General features: G+C 47.1%; 1 protein-coding gene across 19 annotated transcripts in view; it reads right to left on the reverse strand.

The window, feature by feature from the left end:
• Positions 1-23,266, reverse strand: part of LOC127069732 (gamma-aminobutyric acid receptor subunit beta) — a 62,688-nt gene extending 39,422 nt beyond the window's left edge. For 18 of the 19 annotated variants that reach the window (XR_007783689.1, XR_007783688.1, XR_007783690.1 and 15 more), the window contains exons 1-2: positions 22,661-22,815; positions 21,290-21,414 (exon numbers count right to left, since the gene is read on the reverse strand). Coding sequence is in view for 15 of the 19 variants with exons in the window: in XM_051007136.1 (XP_050863093.1) it covers positions 21,290-21,414; positions 22,661-22,678 (143 nt within the window). In the remaining 4 variants the exon portion in view is untranslated. Of the gene's footprint in view, positions 1-21,289; positions 21,415-22,660; positions 22,816-23,003 lie in introns of those variants that run through there. The other variant, XM_051007126.1, reaches the window with a different exon arrangement.
• Between the last annotated feature and the right edge of the window lie 2,894 nt (positions 23,267-26,160).

The following is a 26,160-nucleotide window of genomic DNA, read 5'->3' on the forward strand; positions in this document are numbered from 1 at the left end:
AGATACATTTATTTGTATTACAATAGAGTGCAGTAGTTCGCGTTTCTCCCATCTCGTATCCGCTGCTCGATTTCAATTTCCCGATGAAAATACGAGAAATATAGTGAAACGAGATAAGGTTTCCGTTAGATAAATTTCTCATTATAAACCTTCTAAATCACAGACGCGTAGGTACGATATCCTTTTTGCATGTAGATCACGTGTATGGAGTTACGTACGCGTACAAGATAATATATTCAATAACGAGGCATCGTTAATTAGACACGAACCGTGGAACAATCGTAGTAAAAAGAAAATGCATGAAGAAGAGAAGGAGCGTTGAAAAGCGTATACACGTTGAATACATTAGTCTCGTCTGAATAGAAACAGTAGATAGTAGACCTTTTGATCAGACTCCTGTGCGACGAGTAGGTCTACTAATCAAGTCGTCGTTATCCCTGACGTTTCTCCTTTCGAGCGTGCAAGTAGAAGAGAACGACCTTTGGTCGGACGCGGTAGAGTGTATAGGCAACTAATTAACGTTACCTAACTTTCTTCCTCCTTTTTTTCTTTCTTTTTTCTTTCTCCTTTTTTCTTTTTCTTTTTTTTCAGGACGGTCGCTCGGCCAAAATCATTCCATCGTCTGCATGCTCGAAAAGGTTAAACGAATACGGTCAGATAAGTATCGAGCTCTAGGAGGAGAGTGAACTTTTTCCGTGGAAAAGCGTTCGTTAAACGCAGAAGGCAGATTACTATTTTTAGAAGAGACGTTCGGTTCGTTCGACAATGTCCAACCAATAGCAATGGCTTTGACCGTACTTACGTACTCTTTCGAAGCGATTTATCGAACGGTCGGTCGCGGAACGCGCTCAACTAAATCTCACAGAACGATATCTACGAAGAACTAACTGGCAGGCCGCGATAATAGGTCAGAGGTTAGGCGTATCGATTAGAGCCGCACGGATATTTTGCGCTCCTCGAAATGGGCTAGTACTAATAGCACGAAAAGGAAAAGCATAACTGCGAGACCGTACGTTACGTAGGTAGGAAAAATTCAACGGACGCTTAATGCTGTTTGACCGCGAGTAAAGGCGAAGCCGTCTTTCTCTCTTTGTCGTTGACCGGGGAAGCGCGAAAGGGCACCGATTACCATAGTTCCTCGCGAATGACATTTTCGAGCGAATCGAATGTTCCGAAGAAAGTCTTTCGGGGTGAGCGGATCTCGGCCAGGGCCAGTATTTTGAACAGGGAGGAGGATCGTGCTACCTGCACGCTCCGTTGGGAAGCCCGTCAAGGAAATGTCAGGGAGTCGTTGTACGCCTTCGTGATTTACTCGGTTACTCGAGCCGAGGATCTCCGCGACGTGGAAAATCGGAAAATCTTTTATTCCTTTCCGACGTATACATCCGAGTTTGATAGCCGATAATTATTTCGCGATAAACGCAATCTCTCCGTCTTAATTTTAAATTTATCTCGGAGATAAATTGATATCTCACGGCCACTGTCGCGATCGTTCATTTCGCACCGATCATGCGAAAGATATTGGAAAATGCCGTTGACGAGTGGAGCTACTAATTTTTCGACGTAACGTTGGGAAATTGGCGAGATGGTCGAAACGTCCGATTTAAGGGCGTCGAGTATTCTTGGTCCGCTTTCTGATCGGTCCGATTGTCGATATATCGCAGAGACGTCATATCCACGCGTCGACCATAAACCAAAAAGGAAAACTAAGAGAATCCTTCGAGCACCGAAAGGACCGCAAATTTCGATTCCTAAGATCTCTAAGAGCACTTGACCCTTTTGGTTCCTTCTCATCGTCCTTCGATATCTTCTTTCGCCACCCCACAGTATTCTCTTTTTTTCCCCCTATTTATGGTTATCCATCGCATCGTACTTATCTCTCGCTTCGATCAAATTCGGAAAAAATCAGATGCGTTCGCAAACCTCTCTTTTCTAGCGACGTAGCGAAGACGATCGCGAGGAGAAGCCTCCTTCGGTTTCGCAAATCTTGTTCTTTTCTTTCCACTCCTCTCCACAGTTTTGATTTGTGCCTGTAGCCACTTTGAGTGTCCTGTCAAGAACGATAAATCCCATCGTTTCCACGTTCCAACATTTTCTAACGTCTTATCTCCGAGCGTATTTAACGCGAATGCCAAGGGTGAACTGTATAGCGAAGTATAATCGATAAAGTTTAAAAAATCCTCTTTTATAAGATTTCCGTTGGTTCCACTTTCGGTTCTCCATCCTCTGGTTTCATACATCTATGTATTTTCCATCAAAGATCTACCTTTCGTGAGGTATTGGTTATGAATTATTCACGATGAGCGATTCGAAGAAGGAAAAAGCGAGTAGCATTGCTCGCCGGATGCTATATATAATTCGAGAAAAGTTTGGTTCGAAAACGATAGAGAGAGAGAGAGAGACACAAAACGGCTTTTTCGCTATGATTTACGCTAATTTCAGTGCCGATTTAGAAAGGATAGAAGTGGGAGGAAGTCGTAAGTACCCGAATGCATCCTTCCGGTCACCCTCGCGTGTTACCTTTTTATCGTCGACTCACGAACCCTTAGAGCTCGCCTCGTATTTCTTGTCTCTCCCCTCTTACAACCGCGAGTCACGACTTTCCTCCTTCCTCGTAATCCGTTACGTATTTTCCTCTTGAAAGGCCGAAACTTTTCAACATCCTCTTACCTCTCGTCGTCCTCCTCGCGAAGAGCGAGAAGAAACTTTTTCGCGCTCGAAGAAAGAAGGGCGTACCTTCTTTCTTTTCTTCCCCTGCAAAGTATCTTCCGTTTGATTCGCAAGAAGCACGAGAAATGTAGCAGGACGACACCGGGTATATTTATCTTCGCACGGATGAGCATCAATAAACGATCAGATGTTCCGCGGCGATCGTCGTCGGCGAGACACGGTTTCGAACGGAAAGATATAAGGAGACAAAGTTTAAAGGTCGCCAAAGAGAACTCGGAAGAGATTATAGAAATAGTCGAGAATTTCAATGATCACGCTCCTTTCTCAACGCCGAAGGGATCCGGAGACGTTCGTCGTCGACCAATTTCGTCTCTCTTGTTCTTCTTTCTTTTTCTATTTTTTTTTCTTTTTTTTCGCCTAATTGCCTGGCTCGTCGCGAGTTAACGACGATCGACAGGAGCTTTCCCCTTGTTCTCGTCTCTCTTCCCTCTTTCGATCTCGTCGATCGGTCCTCGTCGAGCAATAAATAACGTGCGTAATGGGAATGGAAAAAAGAGACAAGACGAACGCAAACGAGCGTTCTGACCGTTTGCAGGAACAGACCGCGCGATAACGAAGAAAAACTGGAAGGAATTCGAAATGGAGCGACTCGATGCGAGCAAACATTCATCGAGCAAAAGTAACAGGACGGTATAGGTTTGTACGTTTGACGAACGAATAGAGCATAGGTGTGCGCGTGCGGATGTACGCGTAAATGTTCGTGCAAATCCCGATGCCTTCATTTGTCAATGTCCGACCGAGGAGGCCTTCCAGCCCCGCCTCGCCCTTTCACCTCGTCGAATGTCCCCTATCCTCGTTTCCGTCAGCATCGTCGAGCGACCTACAAAAATATCACGATTTTTCTCACCGTACCTTCGTAGCGCGAAGTTCAGGTGCACGCGATCGAACTTTATTCTCGAATGCGATCCAACGTCGGCTAATCTTCCAACGTTGATCCTCTTTCGACGCTTCGTTTCGACGCAGCAGAGCTTCTCGGGAATTCCGTCTCCACATCTTCGGCAGAAATGATCTTTTCTCCGATCGAATTCGCGGTTCCCCTATCCAAGATGAATTTTATCGTTGAATTTTGTCGTCAATAATCGTGACCTTACGATGCTTCGTTTAGACGTTGGATGGACGTTGGGTATCGTTTCGATGAAAAATTGATATCGCTGGGGAACGCCATTAAAATATTCATAAAATCCAAAGCTCGATTAAGGAACGTTCACGTTCGTTTTAACGCTCGGATCTACTTTGGAAGAAAATTTCATCAATGAAGCCAAGGCTCGCTTTCTCCATCCGATTCCAATTAAACATTCAACGATGTAGTTTCTTCTTTATGACCGGCACTATGTACGGAGTACATAGACTTGGCTATACTCGTGAGTCATCTCTCATGGCGTATTTTCCGAGTGTAGGATAATGTAGCCACTCGAAAGGTCGAATGATAATGCGAAGTTGCAAGGAAGACGCAGCATCTCTCGAGCAGCGTATGCACATACATGTACGTACGCTATGTACGTACGCTATCGTTCTCGCAAAATATGCTTAGGAGCCATCAAAGCGTACGAGCTTGAACGCGAGCGTGCCCCTGGAAAGATGGATTTATCTCGACTATTCCTCGGAGAGCGGAGTTACGTTCGCGAGCGATCGAGCTCCGTGGAACATGGGCCTTCTGGATCGAGATTGCCACTTTCGACGCGGCCTCGTTTCCGCGAAATTTGGATACGCTTTTATAATTATGCCGTTCGTACTCTCGCTCTTTCTTCCGTTTCTTCTCCATCTCTTTTTTCCTCTTTCTTTCTTTACTCTTTGTTGCTTAACCACTCCACGAAGCTGCATTACGAAGAAACCTCGGATGAAAGCACCTCGTCGCTATTGAATATTATCTTTCCATCGATTTCGATATTTCGGGAATAGAACGGCAAAGTTACGTTTATTCTAACAACGAAAATGCGGACCGCACCTATTCTATCTCTCTCCACGTTATCTAAACGGGTGTGTACCTACTTCTCTTTATCGCGTCTATCCCCACGAAAATAAAGACGTTTTCCTTCTACGTATGCGTTTTGCGGGGAAACGGTCCAACGGACGAGTCATTTTCAAGAATCCTACGGATGCGAGAAACTGCGGAATTTTCAAGGAATAATACGAGAAACGTAGGCGAGGAGGAGAGAGAAAGCGAGGACGAACGTGGATGAGAGAAAAAAGCGTATTCGTACGGATGTTCGATGTTATAAAACGCTCGTCGTGCGGTCCTTTTGACGAGAGCGGAAAAAGGTAAAAGGAAAGAGAGAAAGAGAGGGAGGAGAGAGAAAGTGTATATACAGCATCCGGTAGAGTTCTATCGACGCGTCGCGTTCTCTCTAGTGTTGGTGAGAGCAAATCTGACGTCACTGGCCGCGTAAGCCTTCTCCCTCTCCCCGTCGGTGGCTCTCGGTTCGTCGGTGTGACGCCCTCAATGTGGGTTATGACGATGGCAGGGGATACGCGCTCGGTTAACCCCAGGGCTGTGTACGTATTCGGATCGAGTTTGCGAGTAGCCGAGAATCTTACCGTGCGATCGTCCATCCCGTTGAACTTTTTCTACGAACGCTCTGGAAGCTCAGCTTTTCGATCTTACGTTCTCTCTCTCTCTCTCTCTTTCTCTCTCTTCGTGTCGTTTCTCTTCGCTGTACGACGACGACGACAAGGAGGATGCAACCCCTGTCGGATGCTACGAATCTATCTGGTTTTAGAACAACGAGGGCTCGAGTTTGATGTTGCGCGTGGGTAGTACATAGAAACTTCATGAAATATGACATGACAATGAGCCGAAAGGTCGACTCGACTAGGCTCGACGAAAGGATGGATGTATCGGGGTAACTACGAAACGGTATATTTACGCGAACCATCGAAAGAATATTACAATGACGAAAGCAAAAGTTATATAACGCTCTTATCGATCTGGCCTCTCGCGTACATCCGCATGGTGCTGGATGCTAAAGGGATGAAGGGCCAAGCGGAAGGGAGAGATTCGAGGGAAAACGTTTTTCGATGGAAGAGGAGTACGTCGATTATGCGGATACAAGTACCACTTGCTCCCTCTTTTCCCTTCCCTCCTTCTCCCTCTCTCTCTCTCTCTCTCTCTCTCTCTCTCTCTCTCTCTCTCTATCCCTGCTCATCTTTCTAAAAAAGGCGCGTGTATAGTATTGAAACGAGGAAAGTTGGAACGACGAACGGATAAAAACTCGTAGAACTTTAAGACAGATGGAAAGTAATCAAAAGCACCGAGACGTCCGACGTATCTACGTGAGAATATTCGACCAGGCAATTTTTTTCCATTTCTTCTCTCTTCTTCACGAGAAAGAAAAATATGAGAGAATAAATAATATAAGATCAAATACACGTTTGTTATTTCTTCGAAAATGGCGAAAGAGAAAAGCTCGATTTCGTTGACATTGCGTTTTCTTAACGAGGCAAACGATTATCGTAGTCTCTATATAATCTCCCATCGCCTTTGTCTCGGTATCTCGCAACTGGATCGGATTGGCGGAGAAGCTTACGCGGAAGAAAGTAATCTATCCGTTTTGCATAGGCAAATCTACCCCACCTCCTTTTTCACTGCTCTCGCTAGCCCGAAATGATGAGAGAGAAAGCTCTCTCTCCCTCTCTCTTCCTCTCTCTTTCTCTCTCTTTCGCACTCTCGCGTAATCCCCCTTTCATTCGTGTTTCTTGTTTCAGGGCACGGCTTAAGAGGGAATCATGCTCGTGAAAGTACCGACGCTTTTCAAACCCAACCACTTCCGGTATTTAGCTAAGCGACGACAACGACGACGTCGACGACAAGGAGGAGTAGAAGAAAACCGTTCGTATTAGATGGTTTAGGTACAGCGATGAAACTTTAGTCGGAGCTATACCGTGGTGTTTCGTCGTAGGATTCTGTCGCTTTCCTCTTTCAATTTTTTTCTTTATCCTGATCTTTAAATCAGCATTTAGATTACTTACGTTTTAGTAATTTCATCGGATCTTTCGGCAGATCTTTACGCGCTCATTGTTTCTCGTTGTCGTTGTCGTCTTTGCGAAAGGTCTTCGTACGGTCGTGCACATTGCTCGCGGTAAATGAGCATGCGCACCGGTTTATAATGGCGAAGACGTCAAACGATTTTCGCGATACGATGAGAAGAGAAGGTGGAGAAAGAGGAGGATGAGAGGAGGACGGAGGAACGAAGACGAGGGCGAGATACGGCTCATTAAACGTCGAGCTCTTCCCTCGGCAAACGGACCACCGGTACGAGAGCTACATGGCAGAAATTGTTGTGCAAATACGACTACATTTATCCTGCAGCCTCTTGGAAAGTGCATATATTATTCAACGGAGAATGCTGCGTCTTTCTCTTTCTCTTTTCCTATTTCTTTTTATTTCTCTTTCTCTCTCCTCTTCCCCGCGACTCTTTCCTCCTCTTCGGAGAGACTCCTTTTGTATTTATCTTGGGTGGGTGGCTCGCAGACGCGGAAAATGCTTGCGGAAGGTAAGAGGGAGAGAGAGAGAGAGAGAGGATAAGGTCGACGAGTACCACGACTTTTGCTCGTATAATTGTTCGAGTAATTTCGCTTCCCCGACTATTGTTTGAGTTAGCTTATGAATACCAAATGGTATGATCTTCTAACGGCTCGATCGAAATAATTTCCAATGACTTGCCGATTACGTACTTTTCGAATTTTAATATCGAGTACTTTGTTGAAAACTAATTAATTCATTCAGTCGTACGAGCCCTCGTTTCTGCTGCGGCATTGATCGCTCGACGAAAAGTATTATTCGATGTATATCTTTAATCTTTTACTCTTACCATTCGGTCGTCGAAACTAAGGACGTAAGCGTAAGAACTACATTTTTCTCGCATAAAAAGAATATTCCTAACTAATTGCAAGTCATATAACGGACTTAGTATTTTGCCAGCGCAACGTTAGCTTTATTTCTTTCTACCACCGTTACTATATCTCTGTGCATTATAATAATATCGTATATAACGGACTACGAAGCATATGTACATAATTACAGAAGGTACGTATATATGTATGCATTATACGTTGGTTCTTCGTACGCTGGCTATGGCTAATTAGCTGCACGCAATAAAAGTCTACCGTGGTATCGGATGATCAGGAAAAAGAGCGTGCGGTGAAAAAGTTTGGCTTTCTCAAAGTGTTCCTTTTTTTTCGGAAAACGAAAAAGAAAAGAAATGCAGAAATAATCAGTCGGAGGTAGAAGGAGAGGAAGGCTAAAAAGAAAAAAGTTCATCATGAAATAAGGTAGTGGATGGCTCGCCTTGAGAAAGCACGAAGGATTAATCGAGATCAAAGATATCGCGAGCGACGACAGGAAAAAGACAGCTAAGGCGTTGTTCTTCGTCGTCGTCGTCGTCGTCGTCGTCGTCGTCTTTATCAGGGTTCGCTGTCCTTTTCGTTGGTTGGTCTAGTCAGGGATCACGAGACGGGGTCGGTTCGTGCGATAGCTCGAGATAGAAGAGACAAACGACAACGGCTGGGAGGACGGCTGGGAGGACGACGAGGACGAGGACGTGAAAAAGGCGGAGAAAGAAGGAGGAAAAGCTATAGTCTTTGTAGCACTTTGGCCTAAGCTCGCACACATCGTTCTCATTACGACTCGCGGTCAGCTTATCGGAGGAGCACGCGATACGCTTGGAGAATTCAAATGGCTCGCGATTATTCCTTGGCCTAGACCGCTGCGTCGTTAGACCTCATCGGTATTACTCGAAATATTTTTCTTTGCGATCGATAAATCGTCGTTTATATGTTAACGATTAGATATATCTTCGGATGCTTTTTCTCTCTTCCCTCTCTCTCTCTCTCTCTCTGTCTCAATGCCGAGAAAGTTCGTAGATCGAATTTTCAAGTTTCTCTCGGGTGCGTTTATTATCGTGTGATAATCGTATCCTGGAGTAGCGCGACGCGAAAAACGTCGAGAAAGTCTATTACGAGTTTCGTCCCGAACGACACCGAAGATTTAATGCATAGATAAGAAGAAAGATCTTCAACCTGCTCCTCGAATTATAATATCTCGCGGATCTTGGGGTTTCTTTTCTCGAGAGTATACTCCATAGGTTTTTTCTTCGTATTGTGCGATAAGAAATCGTCGATAAGAAATTATCGTTTATTTTTCCTTTTAATCGTGTTATGCCACGGTTAATTCTTATAACTCGAGGACGAGTTTGAGAGTCGAATAAATGATCGTTATGCGGCATTAACGAGCGAATCGTTGCGACGTGCCTATGCGCCTACCACATGCCGGCGTAATTAACGCGACGGTCGATGCTTCCTTGGAATCGAGTTCTCGTTGTCCTTGTTATTACGTGGATCGGCTTATCTAAGAGACACGCGATGTTCCAGGGATATCTGGATAAAACTATTCCTTGGCCTAGACCGCGTACGCCCGCGAAGAGAAGCGTGCGGTTTTCCTTTATCATCGGTATTAAGATTTGTCTTTTCGGAGTTAACGCAATCGTCGCGAGATATCGATCGAACGAACGGCGATCGAGGCTCTCCGTGAAGATATAATCGGTCGAGATCGTTGAGAAGCGTCGATCGTTATCGACGGAAATTCGCAGCGGACTCCTCGGGAAAGAAGGAGAAACGACAAAGTCTGGCGCGAGAGACCGACGCGTTCTCGACTTCGCACAATAGCGAGACCGAGGCGGCCTGCAGGGCGTTTTACCATTACGTAATGGACACGCCAGCCGAATGCAACGAGCCGTTTATTCTTACGACTTACACCACCGACTGCCTCTTACAGCCCAAAGGCGCGCGTGACTCCTTTATTAAAGTTTCCCTCGTCGTACGCGGTAGTAGGTAGCAGGATATTAACTTGCTCGGTCCTTTTCTCTCTCGTTAAAAAGGACGACGGCTCGCAATTGATTCAATGCGATCGTACTTCTCCATAAAATTTTGGAATCTTTAATTTGTTAATTATTCCACGGCATACCTATATTCCAGGTATACCTTCCACGGTATCCTCGTTGCCGTTATCGTTATTACTTTCTTCCTCGTCTTGGAGGAGAAGCGCGGAAACGATAATAGCGAGACGGAACGCGAGTAACTTTGTCCGTAATCGCGTTTCCTCTCCCCGACGATAGACGCCACGTTGTTTTCGAAACAAACGGGACCGAGCTACGGTCGAAACATTAACGAAGTAATAAAGTCGAATGCAAATGTATGAGTAGGAAGGAAATACGAACGATCACGGTGTAATTTTAATAATGTTAATTAAACTGCCCGATCGTTCCGACCACCGTTAATTGCTTTCGTACATTACCGTAATGTCCTTTGTTCGTTCGGAATTAACGAGCTCGATTCGAAGCATTCGATGGATATACGTTCGCGCGGCTGCTAGATTCGCTTCGCCGAAAACGTTCGTTCTTTCTTTCAGGCGGCTTAACGGTTCCTCGAATTCGCGTGGTCGAGGGAAAGAGTATAGGAATAAGCGCGTCTTAAAATTGGAGTTATACACGTCGGAGAAACAACGTTGAGACGGTTTTGTATGCCGTGGAACGTTGGCAGGGACGATCAGACAACGCGCGCGCTCGCGCACGGTTATCGGAGATAACGACAAACGAGCTTTCTCCTAAGGTCGAGCACGCACGCGAGATCGCGATGATTTTGACGAGAACTGGTAAAGCGGCAGGCGGCAGGCGGCCTTCCGCGATCGATAAACGATAAGCCGTAAATCGGGACTGCGCCTTTCCTGCGGCACGAGAATCGTTTCTTTCTTCCCTGCCTATAGGCTAGCCGTCGTATGCGACGTAATGCATACGTAAATCGACGATACGCTCGATTTAATTGCGAACGTTTATGCGTTTGCTCGAACCCTCGGTATACCCTCTCCACAAAGAGAAACTACTCGGAACTTTGAAACGTCGTCGAGGAAGCTATTAAAAAAGTGGTATCATCGAGCGAATTTCAGACTTCCAACTCTTAGCCGGCACTTCTTGCTTTTTCAACGAGCACGAAACTCTTTTTCGCTTCTCCTACGAGAACGTACGAAGAAGACAGGAGAAAAGGAAAAAGAGGGAGGAGAAGTGCTACCGTTGCTGGCGGGGGAGGAAGAAAAATCCTCCACGTCGAACGTCGATGAAATTTTAAAGGAAGCGAAGTTTGTCGGGTCCCCGCGGTTGAAAAGGCAATCTTGCTCGAGAACTTCGGTCCCTGTTTCTCTCTGCTGCCCTCCCTCTCTTTCTTCTGGGTACGATTAAATTCTCAAGTGCCAGCCACTTTTGCTCCTTCCTACCGATCGGTGGAATCATGAAAGAAGAGTTGGAGGACCACGAGCATCGCCGTCCCGCACAAACAAGTTTTTATTACTGTATCCGCGAAGAGGATCGTTAGAGTACCTATCTAGCGTTCGGGAAGTCGTTTGAAAAAACGTGCGGAAAAGCGTTCGATGGCATCTTGGAGAGTTAAAGAACGCCGAGAGGCGGACGAAGGGCTGACAGCCATTCGCGAGCCGTAATTTCGCCGCGCGTAAGAGCGTGAGCGCGAGCGAGAGACGGAGAGGGAGAGGCCATGTCGTAAACTTGCGCTTTATCGCGTTCCACGCCAATGCGGACTCTCTCTCTCTCTCTCTCGACGCGAAACGGGGGCTTACTTCGATCTGCCAATCGTAGCAGTCCGATTCTAGGAAACGCGATGCTCTCTTATGCCTTTCCGTGCCACCGTCGCAACTTTCTATTCCCGGCGAAATGAAATCGACTACGAACGATCGAGTCTATTCCTATTCCTTTATTCCAATTCGAATATTTCATGTTAGGTCGAAAGCTCATTTTCGAATCGATCGGTAACAAGCAATCTCGTTTAATGACGAAACGTCGAACGTGGAAAAGAGATGGCTGATTTTTGTTAAAGACTCGCGACCGTCTCGCTTCGTTCGCTCTCTTCGAAATCTTCTCGATCTCGCGAAGACGCGGATATAAAGAGCAGCGTACGACAAAGTATCGCCGCTTTTCGACGAGCTTAACCCCAGGATTGACCTTGATTACCTATAGGGTTAATTTAGCACGCGACGAAGATTCTCGTTCGCGATAGGAAACGCTTTAGATCGCTCTTTGCCGTCCGTTAACCAGCGCGTAACGCTCGTCGCGATATTCGTCTTCGTTCCTAATCTTCTTCGTATCTTCTCGGTATCTTCTTCCGTTCGCTTCATCGTTTTTTTTTCTTCGCCACTTCGAATGCGCGCGATTAACCTCGAACGGCGTCTGTTCGATGACTACCGCTATTAGCTCGTATTCGATTTTGAAATACATTTTATAATTATTCGTTCGTCGAACGAAGAGGAAGATCGCGAGAGAAACTTGTCGGGTTAAGCATTTTTAATGAACGAAACGCGTAAAATTCACGAAACGATTCATTTTTAAGTGCACGTAATGGCTCTTAGCCCGATCGAATCCGAGAAAGAGGAAAAGAGAAGCTACGCGTTGTTACCTATTTTGCATCGCTCTCTCTCTTCCTCCCGAACGTTAATATCCGAATGGGGCTGGATCTCTATGTACATATCGGTCAACGATCTCCCCTTCGCACTCGAAACAAGGATAACACGCATGGATCGATCGCGTGGCACATTGATCAAGGAGCAGCGGCTCGTTCAACGTGCTCCAGCGGCTTGCAACTTGCACAGAAGGCTTTGGAGAGAGATTCCAACGATGAGAGAGCGAGAAAGAGGGAGAGAATGGTTATCGGTAATTCACTTTCCAATAATGCTGTTATCAACGTAATCGTGCTGATTCTGTAACGTGGCTGTACGAGTTCGCACCTCGCAGACGCGTAAACAGGCATACGCGCACACGGATACGTGTATTTAAATACACTCTCCGTGCCTCTGTGCGCGGATTATACCTTCGCCCATGCGTTCGTACGTGTATCTGTGCAAAGGCGAAGTTTGGCATGTCGAAGAGAAAGGCTGAGAACGCGCTCGGATCGTTCAAATTCTTTGATGTATCCGAACTTCCTATCGTTCGACCGTTTATCTTTTTGACGAGATGTTAACTCGTTAAGCGCCGTCAGCTTCGGACAAGAAAATTTTAATCGAATTCTCTCGAATTTCCGATCGATCTGAATTCGATCGAAGAGCTCGTTCGCTCGCTCGCTCGCTCGTTCGTTCCGTCGCCGTTTATCGTCATCCCGCGATCCTTACACTTTCCTCGTTCGTCATCGACGCCAAGACGACGCTTGGGCGTAAACCCAAGCTCGGGCTCGTAAATAGGCTTTGTTTCGGCCCGAATGGATCGTGTTCCGGTGCGTCCTTTGACGCGAAACGAGCCACCGAGTGAGCACCTAATGACGCCATCGCGCCTATGGTTTACGTTGTTTATGAATTTCCACGTTGAAACTATGTGCACGGGTAGGTACTACGTGGCACGTTTGAATAATCAGAGACACCGATGGTATCGACATAAATCGTTGTCGTTACGGTTCGTTGGTTTTCACTCTCGTTCGTCCATTCGTCGGTTTTTAGACGTAATTAGTCTTTATCTCGGTTTAATTAATTCCTGGTAGTTTTGACGTACGTACGTAGGATTCATCGGGATATCTCGGTATCGTTACCGACCGTTTTCCACCCGTTTATCTAGCAAAGAATTTTAGTCGCACGTATACGAAAGCTCGTTAACGGAAGCACGATAATTGGGGGAATAATATTTGCCATTTGTGTCAGGCTTGTTTGCTGATCGGGATAATCCCTTGCTCCTTCCAAGTGCGTATATACGCGCTCGCGTGTTTATTTGTACGAGAGTGCACGCTCGTCGCGCGATTAACATCCGCTTTACGTCGCGGTAAATAAATGATGAATCGTTAGGGCGATTTGGACGGTCAGCCGAACGACTTTTCTCCTTTCTAAGCAATTTGTCCTATTTGGACGACGCGTCGCGCGCGTAGGCACGCCGAACGACCGGTATCGAAATGGAGGCCGACACGTCAATGTCGCTGGCTATTTTTATTCGCGACTGCAGCACGGTATTCGACGGAAAACTACTCAGGGACGAAGGTGCTTCGATTTTCCATCGAATCTACGCTCGTTGCTTCTCGATTAGCGCACGAGACGATACCCGTTATATGCATACCAAATGGTTTGGAATTCTCTTCCAAAGAACTTTTTTCGGTTGCCATTAGTTTCTTTTTTTTTGTTTTTTCCATCAAAAGGCAAGTTCTCCGAAAAACCTTATCGAGAAACAACGAGAGAAAACGATTCTCCACGACGCGAGAAAGTAACGGCGCGTCCATTTCTTTCCTCTTTTACCTTCCCCGTCTCTTCGTCGTCGACGTCGCGAAAGCACAGCTTTTACCATTTTCTTATTCGTCCTCTAGCATTAAACACGTCGGTCCGTCGTTAACGTCACGTTGCCGTTGGATGACGTTGATACCGATACGACCGTTGCCGTTAACTTCGTAGACGTTATTTTTACACGAGAAGTAACGACAACGTTACGACGAAGACGATCAGAAGGAGTATGCCGACGGTAACGACGACGTTTCGCAGGGCTCGATAAAAGCGTAGGTATGCCGGTTAATTATATCAGTACCCCATTACCGTGCCAGTATACCGCGTGATTGCAATGGCTTTTTATACGCGTTCGTCGAGGCTATGCCGAAGCGGCGTATCGTTGAAACCAGGGACACTCCGACGGTGGTTGAAAAAGAGAGAGGTACTGCCGAAGACCCTGATGGTTGGGCTGAAGTTAGTCGCTGCGTTTTCTTTCTCTCTCTCTCTCTCTCTTCGTGTACTCGGTTACAGTCATCGCTACGGTTTTTTTTTTTATCGAGCAGCTATATGCACGAGGGCAACGCGACTGCTGCGGAGACCACCGAAGGAAGGATAAGGAAGGTAGGCACCGTTATTCCGAGCTTGCGTTACTCGGACCTAGCGAGATCTGCGTAAATACGGGCGAGTAATTACGTTGCTGCAGGGAAATTACCAGTTACCGGCTCGCCGTTGAGTTTTATCCAATTAGGGGATTGCTTTGGCCACCCTGCAGAATGTTCTCTCTCCCTCTCCCTATTTCGGTCGCCTGCTCTCGCTCTTTCAACTTCGTTTCAGTCTCTTTCGCTCGCCTACCGGCTGCTGCTAGTCGGAGCGAAAAACTCCCTCGACGAGCGCCGTTTCCACCGCTCGCGCGTCTTTTTTCATTCTCTCCTCTCTTTTTCCCTTTACAGCCTTTTCTCCCTTTTCTCTTTCGCTTTCTTTCTCCCATCGTGATTCTCTTACTACCAAAGTAGTACTACTTAGTCGACTTAGTCGCGTAAGTTACCACTCGGTCAACGATGGGAGCCAGGCAGAGCCGGTATTTTAGAAAAGCGAAGCCATTCTCGTCTCTATAAATAAAAGGGCTTTCGCGCTCGCATCGCTCGTCACATCGATCGGACGCGAGAGATTCTGCGATGGAATCAAAGTGCTTTGTGAGTCTTGCGAGTGTTAAATATAGAAAAAAAAAAAAAAAAGAGCGAAGCGCACGCACGGCGACGCGACTGCAAGGATGTTTGAGGGCAAGCGCTCACGATTCCACGCGTCATATCGATTCGTCTTTTCTTCCGATCAGGTCCGATCGATCCAATAAGAGTAACAGTCGTTGAGAAAATCTACGGTCGAGATATTTCGTATCGTACGATCTTTTTTTTTTTTTAAGATGCACGGCTCACGCGTGCAATTCGTGACTGAGTCGGGTGTTAAGAGGAAGCGACGTTAAAATTATCCGTATTAAACGCGTGCGAAAGAGTTTCGGCACGTTAGAAACTCGAGAAGTCGAATTAACTCGCCGTCTATGATATTTGTTTAAAACTTTTAGGCATTACACCTTAATGCGACCCAAAAAGCTCTTTTATTGTAACTGCGCATTTAATTCACCTTACACCCGATTATGCATCTCTCTCTCTCTCTCTCTCTCTCCTCTTTCTCCGCTCGTTCATTTGCACTTCGCTTGCAATTCGCATACACTTTGCGTACGTGAGTTTACGGGCGAACTAGCATCGAAAATATTCGAGCAACCAGGTCGATTAACGTCATATCGGATCTCGGCCACGCGCTTTACACATGTCTATTAACGAATACGAGTAAACGGTAACGAGTAAAGAGAAAATGTGAGAAGAGAGAGAAATAGGAGGATCTCGACTTCTGGGCTTTGCAACGTAACTATCGGCCGAACGAGAACGACCGTTCGAAGCGGAGGCGGCGAACGGACAATCAAGGACGCGGACGTTGGTTAGCCGAGGGTGATGTCCTCGCCATTGATTGGCAGCCCTGACCGCGTCTGTGCTTGCCAAGGTTCCGGTATGCAGACCTACGGCTTTGATTGCGGCTTACGCGAACGAAACGACTGCTTCGTCGAAGGTTTTTCGACGTTTTCATTTTCTTCGATCGTCGCGACTCCCACATCGAGTAGACAAAGCGAATTCGCGAGAAATCGTTTTAAATGGAAAACCTGCGTGCGTTCGAGTTAAAGGGAAGACGCCTAGTTTCGCGCGAAAGACGGCTGGCTTCTTAAAAGGATATACTTTGTTGTTGGAAATAGAAGAAATCGTCGGTTGGTTCTCGAATCGATTAAAAAATGGGTCAGTCTTTATTGGCACGTGTTTCGAACGTTCTCTGAAATAGCGGCTGAAACGAGTGGTCCCGATGTTCTTTCATCGGCCGATCTCTTTACGGGTCGACTATAGGAAAGATTCGCGAGCGAGCGTCGAGTTCTTCTCCCGTAGATCGGGCCGAGGAGATAGGTACTCGGAACGATTTTCCGTGAAACGCTTTTCAAGGCGATTCCCCGCGTGGAACGTCGATGCGAAATCGATCGTCGTAGTCGCCGAGGAGACCGACTAACGAATCCGATCGTCCCTCGGACTCTTTTCCGCCGTCTGCAGTCCGTAGCTAGAGCTCGAAAGTTATGGACGTTGCTCGTGTGCGACTACGCCGACCGAGTTTGCGTCGGTGTGTTGGAGGTCCCATTGATTTCTTGGCCCATGTCAAGGCTGCACGCGAGAAAGCCCCTTTTGCCTCCGGGCACCCACGCGAGCTCGCCGTCAACCGCCTTCGACCTCCCACGACCCTCCCCCCACCGGCCTATCTCTCTATCTCTAACTCTATCTATTCGACCGCCTCTCTCTCTACCCCCTTTCCCCTCCTCTTCTCTATCATTTTCAAGTCCGAGCTTTTCGCGAATCTCTGCAACGCATTTCCATCCACCTGTCACTCTGTCTCCCACGTATCTATCCTTTCTCCGTCAACCGTCTCGTTTTCGCCAAAAGAAACCAAGTCGACCGACTTGGCGGCACTCCGATCGCCTTCTTTCTTCTCCTTTGACCACCGTGCTCCCTTGAGCGTCGTCCCTAGGCCGACGTACCTAGCGCGTCTCTTACTCCAATTCCTTATCTCCTTCGACCTTACACTTCTTTTTCCCATAATCGACGAGACATCGCGAGGCCAACTTTCTCGAAGCTCTCCGCTCTTCTCGCGAGCGCATTGATTCTCGCTCGCGCGTTTATAGCCGCTCTTTGTTTCCACTAGTCAGAGTCGGCTATAGTCGGCTTCCGCGAGCGTGGACGTGCCTCGGACTCGACCTGAACTTGGCTCGATTTAGATTCTATTTTAAAGGAAGACCTTCGAATCTACCAATTATATCCTGCGAACGTACATACATATAAATATGTATACGTATATATTTCTATATAATGTCCGTGTACACGTATCTTCTAACACGTTATTCTTTTCTAATCCTCGTCGTTCGCTGTGTTCGGAATGAGTCCGATAAAGAGGCGTCAACGTCAAGGCGAAAACGTTCGGGGACGTTCGAGGAGATAGTCGAAAGAGTTAACGATAGCAAGCAAATGAAAATCGCTTCTCCCTTTCCTTTAAGCTGGCGTCAGCGGATTAGCCGGGCCTGTAGTTTCCACGAAATCCTAAGGTACATATTGGCTCGGTCGCAGTGTACGTCGAAAATAATCCAAAATATCGCTCGATCGAAATATCGTTCCTCTTCGAAGTACTTAGCTAATTTCTATGGATTCGAAGTAAACTCGGCGCTCCTAGTCGACCATTCCTTTGAACCAATACGTTCGTGTTCGCGGTCGAGTGGTAATTCGAAAGTAATTCGAAGGTACGGCGCAACGACGAGGGTAGTCGATTTAACCGTAAGGCGGAGGCGAGCCCGGCCGCATATCAATCGCGGCGCTCGTGGTGCGCGCCACCGCGAATTTACGAGCTAAAAAAGGTCTCGAGTTCTATGGCCAACGAAAAAGAGTCCTACGGCTAACGTTTTAAATTCGTCTGAAAAAAGAAAAGAGAAAAAGAGAAAAAGGAAAGGAGACGCGCGCGTATGAAAAACGTCTGGAGAATCGTCAAGCGTAGCATGTACCATGGAAGATATTTAGCGAAAAATCGATCGAGCGCGTTGAGAATCGAGGGGATAATTCCAATGCGATTTCGTTGATCTCGATCGGAGACGAGACGAATGCTTAAACGTGCGGCGCATCGTTGGATGTGGAACACGTTCGTACACAAACACACGTACGTGGAGAAGGGTGCCAGTAGTGAAGTACGGTGAATGACCAGACAGTCGAAGGCTCGATCAACCGCGTTGCCGGATATTACTGATACCGAAGAGTATTCGATTTGAACGTAACTGGGAAGTTTCATCCGATTAAATGGCACGCAACAACTTGATGAATCTTCTCTGGACAGGTAATAGGTACTTTCACGAGTCAATCAAAGATCGCATTACTCGAATCGAAAAATCTTTGACGTCGTGCGATCGAACGAGGATTCCTTTATAAACATATCCAAAGCGAAACGTTTCTCGATCGTGCCTCGATCGACGTTTCAATTAATTTTATCGACGAACGAGAAATCGACGTCGATCGAATCGAGAGAACGTTCGCGTTTCGTTCGGTCGAACGGATAGGTAACTATAGTCGAGTACCTACCGGAGGATTATCGCTTTCGGCACGATCCAGCGTCGAACAAAAATGAAAGATTTTTATCGCGGTCATTAGAACGCAACGCTGCCGATGAGAATCGCAGGTAGCCTCGCGCGGCATTGTTGCAGTTTCATCAATCACCTCTATAAGCGCGCGCATTAATAATCGACTGCTATTAAATATGCATCGGTTGTTTGCCGTGCGGATTGCCTATATCGTCCGCCTCCTTCCCCGAACATCGTTATTGCCTACTACTTCTGCACTCGAGATGTCAGTTACTAATTGTCTTTCTCGAGAGCCGCGCATTTCGAACGAGGACGTGAAAATCGGTGATCCGCGATGGCGCGTCGCCATCGACCGATCCCGGTCTCCTCTGCATCCTTTTTTCACGTAGATCGTAAAAACGCGAAGCGAGACCACCGAGATCGGACGACTTTCGGCGAAAACAAAAGCGGCATTCCACTCTAACGAAGCGTCTCGACGTTCATCCTTCGTAAAAAAAACTTTCGCATCGATGGATGATTTTTAGCTAATTTCAGCTCGCTGACTTTTTCCGTTAACGGCGATTAAAAATATCCTTTTTACATATTATCAACCTCATACTTTCGTCGTCGTCGTCGTCGTCGATCTCGAAGATCTACGACGCGAGTCTACGACGCGTGAAAGTAACGGGAAATTTGGTTCCAGAGGTACCGCGTAAAGCGCGCGCGCCTTTCCTTTCCGGGTAAGTGGGTCAGAAGACCGCGGAGTCGAATGACTTGGCACGATTTCTCTCGTTTCCGCGACAGACTATCCGATGTTTTCACGACGAAAACACGACGATTCGCGACCGGACGAGGCATCGCAGTGACGCTTTCAATTCCCGCAGCCCACCCACCGGACTTAGAACTCACGAGAAAGATAGGGGGATGCTGCTTTTTTCTCTTCTTTATTCTTCTTCTCCTTCTTCTTGCTCGATAGACGTTTCCACGGGCGGGAGATAAGAGAAAGACGTTAAACTAGTCCCGTTCGACAGATAAAATTGTGAGACGATAAATCGAACGGAGATATCAACCGAACGATCGCTTCGATTTTTACTCTTCGAAATTTCAGTCCGACCAAAGATTTTGTTTCGCGAGTACGAAATTTATCGAAAGGAATTGGGAACAATGAGAGGAGAAAGATCGTTGCTCTCTCAGACGGAATCGAAAGACGTTGCTAAATCCGAGAGGGACGTCTTTCGCGATAAGAAAGAGGACGATTTGCCGGTGGTCCAAAAAATGGGAGGGGACATGCTGGCTGAAAGATAGATAGACGGATAGATAGACGGAGAGAGAAGGAGAGGGAGAGAGAGGAAGAGAGAGAGAGAGAGAGAGACAAAGAGGGGAGGATTTGGAGTTCTGCCACATCGGGAGCACCCTCCTGCCTCGAGAGCTCTACTGTGATCACCGATACCACACTACGGAACCTTCGCGGTTGGTACTCGTAGGGTTTGGAGGAGCCCGAAGAGAGGCACGACCCTCGAGAAGGAAACAGGTGGAACGAGACGAGACCGTGCTTCGAAGAAAAGCGTAAATATTGATAATTCCAGCCAACTATACTTCTTCCTGTCGTCTATACGATATGCTAGTATATTATCGTATCGATTACCCTCGACGATTATACTATTCCATACGAGATATAGACGATTCTTTGCTCGTCCGTTCTTATTTTTATTCTTTAACTCGAATCGTTCGCGGGAAACGTCGTTAGTTGGAAGTCGAAGCGTGTTTGAACAAACGTACGAACGAACGATCTTCGTTTCCGTCGTAGGATCGATATCTAGCTTTCGAGAATCTTTCGTTGGTGAAACGTCTTTAGGAACTACTACTGATCTGGTATAATCGAACATCGAGGAGGATGTTCGTTGACATTAGCCAGGCGATACGAGTCAGGACGTTGCAGTACGCGTCCGAGGAGCTCTACGTTTCCTCGCATTTACGTACGATCCACGAGGGTGTTTCGAGCCTTCGGTGTCGTGTCGCGTTGCCGTCGCTCCTACGCGAGCGTAACGATACGTCGTACGAATCGTCTCAAACAATTTCTCAACGGCCTTTCAACGTTTTCGCTCGCCATTCAGCAGGTATTATTTTCCGTGATAACGATCGAACCACATTTTTCAAACGAACGTCGAAGTTATCTCATCGGGGAAACACGGAAAACGAGAGGATCGACGAAAGAGACGAAAGAGAAAGAGAGCGAGAACGAATAGGATACAAAGCGCGTGGTCGAGCGTAGATAAAGCGAAATGAGGGCAACATTGCGAATCCGTCGGCTACGTATGTACATATCTCATGCGTACAAAGAGCGAGAGAAAGAGAAAAAGAGAGAGAGAGAGAAAGAGCCAGACTTTCGGACGATTTTTGGCGAATATTTAACGCGGACGATCGATTCCTTTCCCCCGAGTCCGTTACGAGCGTAGAAACTCGTTTGTCAATTTTTAGTGAGTGCAAATGAACGAGAGGGAGAGAGAGAGAGAGAACAAAAGAGAACGAACCAATATTTTTTCGTTGCCCGATATTAAGCAATCGTATTTCTTCCTTTTTTCGTCGAGAAACATTACTTTGGGAAAGCTTAGAAATATATTATCGCAGCGTAAACAAAAGAAGGGTTTACTTACGCAGCGTGCGCGAAGGGTGCCCAGTGTGTGGCAGGCAGCAATGCCACCGTGGCCGCGAGAAGGACGAAGCTCCAGGATGCTGCGTTCAAGGACCTCATGTTCGCCGCCGATTTTACCTCGTTTTCCTACGTAACGCGTGCGAGGGTTCGTGTAAGTACGTGTACGTGTCTTTGTAAGATAGGAAGCGGATGTCGCGTGTATCGATGTGTGTGCGTGTGCGTGTGTGTGTATTGTACGTGCGGGCGTACGTGTTTGCGTTTGTGTGTCTCTGCGTGCGTACGTGTGTCTGTGTGTGTGTACGTGTGTGCAAGTGTTCGCGTCCTGGCCGCGAACGATGACGGCCAAGTCGGCCTCGAAGGCTGCGACAAGGACAACGGCAGAGACGACGGCAAGGACGACGGCAAGGACGACGTCGACGGCTGTCCTGAGGCGTTGCTACCTGGCGCGTTGACCCGGCGCCTCTCTGCGTCCTGTCCGCGACTCACCCTCCCTCCCGCCCTCCCACCCGCCCCGCCTTCCAACCTCCGTCTTGCTCCCTCTCGAAGCCTCTCCTCTTCTCTCTCTCTCTCTCTCTCTCTCCCTCTCCCTCTCTCTCTCTTTCCTCTTCCTTTCTCTCTTTTCTCTTCCCTTTTCCAACTTTTTCCTCTCGCAATTAGGGGTATACGCGTGTCAGCAATCCTTCCCCAGTTTCGTTCTCTCGTTCTCACTCTCACTCACGAAATTTTCTCTCGAAGCACTGGACGATCCTCCCTCGAATGTTTATTACCACTCTCACCACGAAATAAAACGTGCGAGTTTTATACTACGACGAGCAATCATCGAACGCGTGACCACCGACGCGAATAGGACTCTCGATCGGTCGTTCGTTACTCGCGATAATGCGTCGCGACGAACAGACGGATTCCTTCACCGAAACACCAGTTCCCAGAGATTCATTCTCCTTGCGTTTTCTTCCTCTTCTTTTCCCTCTTTTCTTTCTTCTCGACAGAGAAAAGGATTTCTCTCGAGTTGACTTTCGCACCTCAACGATCGTTCGTCGCGTCGACGTTCTCTTCTAACACCTCGAGCAGATCTCGTCCCTTCGTGCCTCCGACGACGAAGACTCGCCAAGAGAATCGGGAAGATGACGCGCGGAGAGAGAGAGAGAGATGACGAGGGACGACACAGTGTACGCGTATATAACGGGAACGTAGATATCGTTATTTCGATGCCGTTCTATAGGAGACGCGGAGAAGATATTTCTCTCGCAGCTCTCCCTTCCTTCTCCTTCCTCCGTCTCCTTTATCTCTTATAAGCTCGTTCTTACTCGACGACGCATCCCCAACTCGCTCGCCGGCTGATCTGCGTGGCCGGCTTCCGCAGAATCCTTACCTCGACGACGCTGGACATTCTCGCGATGACCGAGTCGTCCTCTTCTCGGTTTCTTCCTTGGCCTTTTCCTCGTCGCCGACGTGATCGTCGTCTTTCTCGTCGACGTCCTCGTCGACGTGTTCGTCCTCGTCGTCGTCGTCGTCGTCGTTGTCGTCGTCGTCGTCGTCGTCGTCGTCGTCGTCGTCGTCGTCGTCGTCGTCGACGTCGTCGTCGTTGTCGTCGGCGTCGGCGTCGTTGTCGTCGTCGTCGTCCTCGTCGTCGTCCTCGTCGTCGTCGTCGTCGCCGTCGTCGTCGTCGTTGTCGTCTTTCTCGACAACGAACTTCTCTCTCTCTCTCTCGTTACCTTCCTTTCTCGTGCTCTCTCTCTCCCTCTCTCTCTCTCTCTCTTCTCTCACGGGGACACTCGGTCAGCACCCGCGCTACGCCGCTACGCGCTCGGGAGTGGCGGCTCTCGCGTCTAGCCCGGCCGTTCCATCGCGCAAGCGCCCTTCGTTCCTTCCTGCCTGCCTCCTACCTGCTTGCTTGCTTGCGTGCCTGCCTGCCTGCCTGCCTGCCTGCCTGCTAGCCTGCTCGCTCGCTTTCTTGCTTGTTTGCTTGCTTGCTCGCTCGCTCGTCACCCTGCCACCCTGCCACCCTGATGTTGATACTGCTGCTGCTACTGCTGCTGCTTTTTCTTCTTACCCTCTCTCTCTCTCTCTCTTTATTAGTCCACCCGAACCTATCCCGAGTCCTGCCCGACTACCACCACTCTCTATCTCTCTTTCTCGTACTCGTACAAACTATACCTTCCAACCGCAAGCCCAACTATAGAATTGTTCGTTTATTCTCTGGCCGTTCCCATACCTCCCTTCTTGCTGTTCCCTTCGTGCTTTACGTTAGCACCTATTCTTTAACATCCATTTCTGCCATAGAGAACATTCTATTCTTTTCGCTATTAAGACGTTGAGCGTTGAAACTTAACACGTTTTTTCGATCGATCGTAATTCGATCTTTAGTTTCGTAGGAACGTTTGACGGCGTATCTGATCGCGAACGTCGATATGACTACTTAAATAGATATTGTCCGTTTCGATGAAACGAAACGAGAATTTGATTGACGCCTTTCCAATGCTAACTAACGACGAAGAGTCACTAACGTCGTTAGACTGTACTGGAAATTGCATATAATAATGCGGATAGGCCTCGTAAGAGGACAGAGTGTACGAGCTTTCCAGCCGTGCCACTCTGAATCGAAGTTCGGAGAAGGGGAGGGAGGGAGGGAGAGAGTAAGAGAGAGAGAGAGAGAGAGAGAGAGAGAGAGAATAACGGGGTAAACTTTGAATATGCCGTATGGATAACGCGCCTGCGCTCTCGACCTCGTGCTGCGAGAAACCGACGGGGAAGCGGACAATGCGCGTACTTACGTAGATAGCTCGACGTGCGTGAAGAGCCAGCGAACGAGCGATGCCACGGCGAAATAGAAACGCGAATATTCCCTTTGCGAGAGTATCAATAAGGGTTTGCCACTTTTTAACTTTATTATCGTTTTAATCACGATCGCGTAACGAGTTATCCATCGACTCGTTCCTCTTGTTTCTATTTTATTCGTTCGGATCGATATCTAATATATTATATTTCGCGATCGAGATATAGTTCCCTCTTCTTAATTCTTCTTCCTTATGAAACGTTATAAATGGATTCTACGTAATACTTGGTATTAATATCCTATTAAAACTATATAGCGAAATCTCTTTTGAACGGGCCTTTGCGAAAGACTCTCTATTTTTTGTAACGCCTACGTTGTGAAAAAATTATCGAAGCGATCGAATCGCACTGAAACGTTTAAGGACTATTCCGACCCCTAAGGGGAACCGAGAATGCTCGATAGAACGGACGGTTTGCCTTTTGCTATTCGAGTATTTGGGATATTCTCGAATTAACCGAGCGCGATGTTTCGCCCGGTGCATTGGCATGGTTGAATATGCAAGAAGTCAGTCGTAGGAGGGAAAGAGCGTAAAGGATAACGAGAGAGAAAGAGGATGTAGCCGACATTAGTTACGGCTTTCGAACTATGTATTTCTCGCGTGAAAGTTCGTACGTCGATTTGACGCTAGAGCGTTTCGGATAAGTCGAGTCTCGTCTTCGAAACGTTCGCCGATTCTTTGCTCGACTAACTCCCGATTCTTCCTACTTCTATCCTTTTCAAGAATTTACATCGACGAATTCTATATTCCCTCGAGCTCCTTCGCAAGTGTTTCGCGCAAATATTCGAATATTCAGCACCGCGTACGGAGCGATCGATCTCGACAACGCTCTCATCCTTTTACAGTTATTTTTCCCTGTCTTGCGCTCGCTTCATTATTTATGGCAAACTTAATCCCTCATAATGATTAACTATCTACGATCGATCAGACCCGCTAAAAATTAACTTATGGGTGCTCTCACGTTGTATAATAAATCTATTTTGAGTAAGCTCGCATGCGATTGCAAGCCTGCAAAGCGTGGAAAACGTGTAATAACTTCAATAGGCATTCGCCTAGATCCCGTAAAATTAATGTCGACAAATATTTTTCGTTGCTTCGCACTCGGAAAAAGTCTACTAATTAACGAGTGATTTAGTCCGTCCTGGTCGATCAACATTCTGTTCGCGACTTGCCGGGACTACATTTTCCACTCTTTTTTTCTACCTGCGTTCCCTTTTAAAACAGTCGTATGCACAAAAGCGTCTCTTTCTTCCCCTCTCTCTCTCTCTCTCTTTCTCTCCCCCTTCCCTCCGTTCACTTCTCCATATTCCTTTTTTTTCAAATATAAAAGCGACGAGGCGAGTTTGGTACTTCACTCGAAGGGAGCTTAAGCGATCGTTGACCTTTTAGCTCGTCCATATCGGTTGGGCAGTGATTGTTACGCGTTCTCGCGCGTTTTATTTCGCTGTGATCTCGAATAGCCGACGGAAGGAGCGACGCGCGATCGATTTCTAACCAAATCGATACGCTTTTACACAACCGCGAGCTTGTAACGACGACGAGTTCTTTCCTTTTATTTCTTCATCCATACGCCGGTATAAAAAGTTTTTTGGATTAGCAAACAGGAAATTTGTAATTTCGTCGAAGAAGAAGTAATTGAGTTTGCAGAGCGAGAGAGAAAGAGAGAAGGACGGAGGATGGTACTCGCTGACGCAATTTCATATGTAATACAGACGGGACCGATTATTTTTGCAAAAGTATTATTATTAAAGAGCGTAGAAAGTATAACAGTCGCTAGTCTTTCGACTTTCTTTTTCATGTTTATTCGATAAACAAAGTCAGTTTAAAATTGCACGCTTCGCTTTTCATCTTTCCAGCTAATTGTAATTAATGAATTATCCAATGTAATTTCTCCCATTTCACGAGGGTCGTCGTTAATGAGAAGCGTATGCACGCGTACATAAATACGTAAATACAAATGTTACGGAAATACAAAGCACCTGAGGACACGTTCGATCGATCGGCATATTTTCATTCGGATGCGTTCGACAGGAGCGTC

Source organism: Vespula vulgaris, chromosome 16 (genome assembly GCF_905475345.1).
Source record: "Vespula vulgaris chromosome 16, iyVesVulg1.1, whole genome shotgun sequence".
NCBI classification, from domain to species: domain Eukaryota; kingdom Metazoa; phylum Arthropoda; class Insecta; order Hymenoptera; family Vespidae; genus Vespula; species Vespula vulgaris.